At 38.8% G+C, this 7,422-nt stretch overlaps 1 protein-coding gene across 5 annotated transcripts in view; it reads right to left on the bottom strand.

Annotated features, from left to right (window-relative positions):
* Positions 1–336: 336 nt before the first annotated feature.
* Positions 337–7,422, bottom strand: part of si:dkeyp-72e1.9 (syntaxin-binding protein 4) — an 87,063-nt gene continuing 79,977 nt past the window's right edge. For 3 of the 5 annotated variants that reach the window (XR_004635227.1, XR_004635225.1, XR_004635226.1), the window contains 4 exons: positions 6,224–6,340; positions 1,988–2,037; positions 1,766–1,895; positions 337–554 (listed from right to left, as the gene is read on the bottom strand). Coding sequence is in view for 2 of the 5 variants with exons in the window: in XM_034711888.1 (XP_034567779.1) it covers positions 1,835–1,895; positions 1,988–2,037; positions 6,224–6,340 (228 nt within the window). In the remaining 3 variants the exon portion in view is untranslated. Of the gene's footprint in view, positions 1,896–1,987; positions 2,038–6,223; positions 6,341–7,422 lie in introns of all 5 variants that reach the window. The other 2 variants (XM_034711888.1, XM_034711887.1) reach the window with 2 other exon arrangements.

Raw genomic sequence — 7,422 nt, 5'->3', positions numbered from 1 at the left:
TAGAGTCTAGACCTCAGTCCAACAAAATATTAGAGTGTGCAACTTTTTGGGGGACGGGCGGTGTATCTTGCATCTTCCAGAATGCCTGCTGGGATTGACTTCATTCCTCACTGATCTTGCAAGGGATAAGCAGTTGAAGCTGATAGATGTGAGGATAGATGAATAGATGGATGAATGGATCTTTATAGTGACTTCTGTACATATGTTATCATCAAAAGTTGACGGTCCTCTGGTCATGACTGAGTCAAAATTTTCCACTTGTGAAGACTATGAAATGTTTCAAAGGAAGACACCTTTTTGATGTGTGTAAGCTACCTTTGGCATTAAAACATTGGCTTTGTTGTTTAATAAATTTATTGAAGTATCATTTCATCATTATCATTTAGAGAGGGTAATTGGATGGTGCCTTTTACAATGTCTAAAGTGAAGTCCGCCATGGGTTCAGCTATTCAATCAGCACCTTCAGCTTGCCCAGGTATTCTCTCGCTCTCTTGCTCATACATGTTGAGGGCTGACATCTGGAACTGATGCTGCCTCAGATGCACTCACTGATGCTACAGGTCAATCACAGTAAGACAGAAATAGGCTTCAGTAAATATAGTAACAATCATTTGTCATTATCATGTACTTTATATCACTAAAAAGAATACCACATATATTAAACTGAGTAAATCCAGAACTACAGGTGCAACTAAAAATACTAAAATATCCTGAAAAAGTTAAATATTTTCCTTTGTTTTTTTTTTTATAAGGAATGGGAAATTTTCCAAATTCTAGACTCATGTAAACTAGAATGTTTCGAACATTTTTCAATTTTAATTTTGTAACCCCATAGATAATATTTGGTACTGTAACAAGAAGATTAGAAACACCTGTCCCAAAATACTGGGGCCACTGTTAATTAAAGCAACTTAATCTTCCAAAGCACCTCAGCAGTGCCAAATGTTAATTGCCTCAATGCCACATCTCATTGCCCAGACCAAGTATTGTATATTAATACTTGGTCTTTCAGAAGTTGGTCATTACTGAGGTTTGAATCCTTTTTTAATTTATCTTAGGGAAATATTATATTTTGATATATTGGATTTCTGATTTTCATGGCTTTAAGCCATAATTAGCGAAATAAACATAAAAAGGCTTGAAATATTTCTCTTTACATGCAATAAATACAAGAACATATTAAAAAATTACATTTTGAATAACATTTTGACATATGAAGAACGTTTCCACAATATCTGTTTTTTAAAGCTGCAACAGTAGTCTGAAACAATGAAAAACTAAGCTAAAATTAATAATCTCTCCTTTATACAAAATGTCAATGTAGAATCCCCAAATTAAACAAAATGTACTTTAATGCTCTTCAATCATACATGGCCAACTTCCCACCAACTACATAAATCCACATGTTAAGCTAACGTATGTTTATATTCAGGTGAAATAGAAATTGGTAGCCTACATTACACCAAGACCTCAAAGCACATCAGATAAGTCTGACTTATTATGCATTTTAATTAGGAGAGTATTATCAGTTAAGCTTCGTTATTAGCTTCAGGCCAACATTTTGATCCATGCAAATGAGCTGTGGATATTGTTGGTCATCTGAGGAGGAAATGTGTTGTTTTTATTACCAGCCAATAAGGCCAAAGTCCTGAACTTTCATTCACAAAATATTAAAAAATGTCTGCAGTCTGTAATGTGTAAACATTTTTTTTTAAATCCTGTCCTCTTCAGAGTTCTCTTGTGACTTCCAGTTTGCATTCTGTACCTTGGTTATCAGCGGTCATGGTACAAGCTCCCACCACCAGCTCTTGGGCCTCCACAGCTAGTTGAGAGGCTAGATCAGGAAGTGGTGATGGGGTGTCAGAATGTCAGTGCCTGGGGACGACCTGTTGCTCCTGATAAATAGAACATGTGAACAGTTGTAGGTACAATGATTTTACATGTCTAAAGATGTGTTACTGATCTGTAGATATTCACTGTCTCTTACCTGCCCTCTCCTCCAAACAGGCTTGGTGTTGTCAGCACTTTGTGGACATTCTAAAGACAAAAATACCATAGTTCTCATGCCAAGCTCTCTGACAACCTGTTTTCTTCACTAGACTTAACCACTTTGGATGCCAGGTACTCATGTGACACACAAATAGGAACTCAGGTGACAAGGAGAGAGAAGGAATAAATAGAAATCATACCTTTTATTGGTATGATTCAATTACCAGACTTAATGTTATTCAAAAAATGTGTAATTAGAACTGGCAGAATATCAAAATGTATAACTTGTCATGCACAGAGCTTTGCCTTTTACTGGATACTTAACATTTTGACTGAATGTACCATTCACCTTGCTATGGGGCGCATTTTGTAAGTTGTGGCAACACCAAAAATCACAGCAACAATTCTCTTCATTTAGCTATTAGCAAAACATTATAAAAACATAGTGTGAATTTTTAAAGTAACTTTTTTATCACATTAAGCGCAATGTTTGATCTTCTTCACATTGTGTGTTGTTGTAAAACATATACTTAAGTTACAATCACTGTTAAAAAAAAATCTATATGTTAATCTAAATCTAAATGTTAAATCTAAATGTTGATTGTTAAATCAAAATTTTTAAATCTAAATGTTAAATGTTGATTTGCGATCCTTAATATTTAGCTATATGTAAATTCACACTGCCGCCTAGTGGAAATACTAAAATAAAAGCTTCATTAAGCAATACAGACTTAGCAATAGCAACTTAGCTTGTCCATACCACAAACTGGGTCAGTACTCCGTCTATATCTTTATGGCCTCTAAAACTGCCATTCCAACATTTTGCAGCGGGCAGTTTGGCTAGTAACTCATAGGAGTGAGTACTGACAGACAATGGTTGGGATATCAACCAAATTAAAGTTCCTTTGAAAAGTTTTTAGGTTGTTATGACACAGACTGAAATTAGCATGTTGCCTCTTATGAACTACAAATTCAAAAAAGTTTCTATAATATAATTTTAAATGCCTGTAACCGCAGCGGCAGTGTCGGCATCAGACCAGACAATTATAACACACTGAAGATTTGCATCCTTATATTACATTTTCAAAGCAAATACTCACAGTGTGTAATACATTTTCACTGCTAAAAGGCAGTGGAGAAGATTTTGTTTAGTCAGAACACAACTCACACATGTACAGGAGAAAATCAACAGAGAGCCCAGCAGAGGATGTACTTCCTGCGTCAGCTCAGGAAGTTCAACCTGCCTCAGGAGCTGCTGATCATGTTCTACACCTCCATCATCCAGTCTGTTCTGTGTACCTCCATCACTGTCTGGTTTGGCTCTGCAACCAAACTAGACAAACACAGACTGCAAGCGGACTATAAGGACTGCAGAGAAAATCCTCGGTGTCGACCTGCCCCCCATCCAGGACTTGTACCGGTCCCGGGCCAGGAAACGGGCAGGGAGCATTACCGCTGACCCTCACACCCTGGACACAAATTCTTCAAACTCCTCCCCTCCGGCAGGCGCTACAGATCACTGTGCGCCAAAACAACCCGCCATAATAACAGTTTCTTCCCCCAGGCTGTCACTCTGATGAACACTAAACCATAACAGTGTCATACCTGTCAGATAAATACTCTCTGTAAATATACATGTAGATATACAATGCAACAATTCTCAAGCAGAATTCCATATTTCTATTTTTGTATATTTAACTTCTATTTTATAATGTAAAACTACCTCTGCAACTCACCACTGCACTTTATCATATTATTTTAGCCTGTACATATTAGTCAAGCTATTTGTGTTTCTTTGTATTATAGCTAAGGTTATTGTTATTATATTTTCATTTATTTTTTATTGTAGTTCTTATTCTTATTCCCTATTCTTATGCCTTGTACAAAGAGAGCACAGTTTACCAAAGTCAAATTCCTTGTGTGTTCAAGCATACTTGGCGAATAAAGCTGATTCTGATTCTGATTCTGATTCTGATTCTGAGAGATAAGTGGTATCACTTTGTTCACAGGGGGAGCCAAAATCACTAAAACAGAGCAACTTCACTGTTTATTCTGTTTGACTTGTAATGATGGAGGAGGCCAGCTTAAGACTGGCTTCTTCCCCCTGGTGGCAGCAGCCAGTCCCCATGAAAGTTGTGATATTGGTCTACGATAGCTGTTATTCAGGCCATGGTTTCTATACAGTCTATGGGAAACATGCATCAAGCATTTAGGATGAATAAAACAAATTTGACCTGCGCAGAGCTGTTTCGCCAGTCTGTTCTGCCAAAAATAGTAGAAGAACAAATCTTCCTCTCACCTGTTGATGTAGTTAAACACTGCTGTTGCTGAAGCCTCCATATTAATCAAACACTCCTCAAAGTGCACCCATATAATTCATTCTCCTTTAAGTCTGTGACTTTGAATATATGTCTTTATTATTACGATTATTATTATGATTGTTATATTATTATTGTATTATTATTATTGTATTATTATTATATTATTATTATAGTAGTAGTAGTAGCAGTGTTAAGTTCTTTCTTTTTTTGTCTATTGAGATGTTCAACAATCCCGGGATCTTTCTAAAATCTCTAGCAAAAAGAATGGTGTCAACTGCAGATCAGTTTTTTTAAGAGCTTTAATATCTCCATCCTTCCCTTAATAACTTAGTAAAAAAAAATGGCATCAACCAGCCCCCTTAATTGGAACGGCATGTCTTTCTGTAGGAGATGAAGGGTTGGATCAGTCTCTTCCATTTGAGCTGTTACTTGAATATTTTTTGTACTTAAGAGGCTCTCATTTAAATCATTAGTGGCCCATGTAAACATCCATCCATCCATCTTCTTCCACTTATGCGGATCCGGGGCAGCAGCCTCAGCAGGGAAGCCCAGACACTCCTCTCCCCGGCCACTTCCAGCAGGATGATACCGAGGCGCTCCCAGGCCAGCTAAGAGATATAATCTCGCCAGCGTGTCCTGGGCCTTCCCCGTGGCCTCCTCCCAGACGGACATGCCCGAAAACACCTTCCCAGGGAGACGTCTGGGAGGCATCCTGACCAGATGCCCGAACCACCTCATCTAGCTCCTCTCGATTCGGAGGAGCAGGGCTCTGCTTTGAGCCTCTCCGGATGTCTGAGCTCCTAACCCTATCTCTAAGGCCAAGCCCAGCCACCCTGCGGAGAAAGCTCATTTTGTCCGCTTGTATTCGCGATCTCGTTCTTTCGGTCACTACCCGCAGCTCGTGACCATAGGTGAGGGCTGGACCGTAGATTGGCCGGTAAATTGAGAGCTTTGCCTTCTGGCTCAGCTCCCTCTTCACCACAACAGACCGGTAAAGCAACCGCATCACTGCAGACGCCATCCCGATCCGTCTGTCAATCTCGCGCTCCCTCTTCTCCTCACTCGTGAACAAGACCCTAAGATACTTAAACTCCTCCGCCTGAGGCAAAGACTCTCCTCCGACCCGGAGAGGGGCAAGCCACCTTTTCCGACTTAGGCACCATGGCCTCAGACTTAGAGGGCAGATACCTCATTCCCGCTGCTTCACACTTGGCTGCAAACCGTCCCAGTGCGAGCCGGAGGTCACTGTTCGATGAAGCCAATAGGACGGCATCATCTGCAAAGAGCAGAGATGGAATCCCAAGGCCACCGAACCGGACACCCTCCGCCACTTAACTCGTTAATTAATACAGCTGCCAGCAACTGTATATGTACAATAACAGTACTCTACAGTAATTTTTGACCATGCACAATGTTCTGCCAACAATCTTACAATTTTTAATGTTTTTTGGATATTCAATATTCTTTAGATTTAAAAAAAAACATTTCAAAGTAGGGGAGAGCATACAAGTTATCTTGCCTTTTTCAAAAAAAAAAAAAATGGAGGAGGGATTTAGGTCCTCAGCCACAAGGGGGCAGACTGACTCCTCAACAGTTTAGGAGTCTTGGGATATAGTGATATTTAAAAGTGTAATGTTTTTTTTTGTATGTGTTTATGTTATGCCAGAACCCATGCTGATTGCCACGGGATCCAACCAAAAATGACAGTCTAACAGTAAATAATTATTTTTATCTGACACCACAGGCATCCACTAGGATTAATTAAATTATGGTACTTTTCTGTTGGATTTTAAGCAGAGGGTTTATTGTTGCTGTAATTAATTGGGGCAGCAGAGTGTGTGTAAGACATGATATTTTGCCACCAAGTGTAACGTGTCGCTGACTGAAGTGTTTGGAATAGTTTCAAAGTGTACCTGAGCAAAACCCAGCAGTTTCTTGTTGGAGATCTCTAGGTGTTTCCTGCTCAGCTCTGACCTCCTCAGTTGGCAGTCAATGGTTGTCAGCCTCTTGTTCAGCTCCAGCACCTCCTCCTAACAAACACACATCAATCAACAGTAATGTAAGCATGTGCAGAGTAACAGCAGCTGACAATGCTTTGAAGAAGAGGTTGCCAAGACTGCGAAACAGAGATAATGGAAAATAAATCTAAAATATTTTGTATATAAAAAGATTGATTGAAAATGTCTTGAATGTCCATAATCCAAATATTGCTTAAAGTACACATTTGCACACTATCTCAAACGTATTTGAGTATCTAGAAAAAGTGCTATATAAGGCCTATCCAATTATGATTATTATTATAATAGTAGATCAACTATTCTAAGGCAATGTGGTGTGTATGTTTCGTTGGGTGAGAACAAAAGTTATGAGGTTGATTTTAAATGTGCATTGAAACAGGTGGATTTAACCACACTTAAAGTCTTTGCATTAATCACAGAGTAATTCAGCAACTTTCAATGACCTACAAGGTCTTCATTAGGGCTTCTTCTTTGTTTTTTTTCTCTGTGGAAGTGTGAGTGAAGTACAAGCACGAGTAACAAGCTAAAGTTTGTGACATGTAACTTTACTTATACCTTCTTACCTTCTTACCTCATTACACCATCCTTTATTCATTTTGTCTGTCTGCATCTCTGATACTTTTGACTTTCATACAAACTTGTCCCCCTCCAACTAGAGCTGAAAGCTCTTTTTGCTGCATTGTATATCACCTATCTTCAATGTTTGCCTACAGCTGAATCTTTAGCTCCAAAATGATAAAGCATATACAGTATAAGCAGGTGTAAATCCAAATATTTAGTTAGCAGGTAAGAGGAAGGTGGAAAGACAGAGAGAAATACAGGAGAAGGACAGAAAGGGGAAGAATGATTTTTCCATGATGCCTCATCTAGCCAAGTCACACTTTTTTGTGCTCTGAAGGAGAATAGTCAGTTTCAACTTTTTTTTCAGTTTTCCCTTGATCAACTATCAAAACAGAATTGCTTTCCGTCATAGCTATTTTAAGGCGGTGTGTTGTTGCACAGTCAGAGGATTAACAACCTGAGATAAAATGGCACAAGCAGCCCAGTAAACTATTTAGAATAAAAATTATATCCATCAAAGCATGCTGATGTTG

The sequence above is a fragment of the Notolabrus celidotus genome, chromosome 20, assembly GCF_009762535.1.
Source record: "Notolabrus celidotus isolate fNotCel1 chromosome 20, fNotCel1.pri, whole genome shotgun sequence".
NCBI lineage: Eukaryota > Metazoa > Chordata > Actinopteri > Labriformes > Labridae > Notolabrus > Notolabrus celidotus.
The sequence above is the reverse complement of the archived record's forward strand: the minus strand, read 5'-3'. Positions and strand labels throughout refer to the sequence as shown.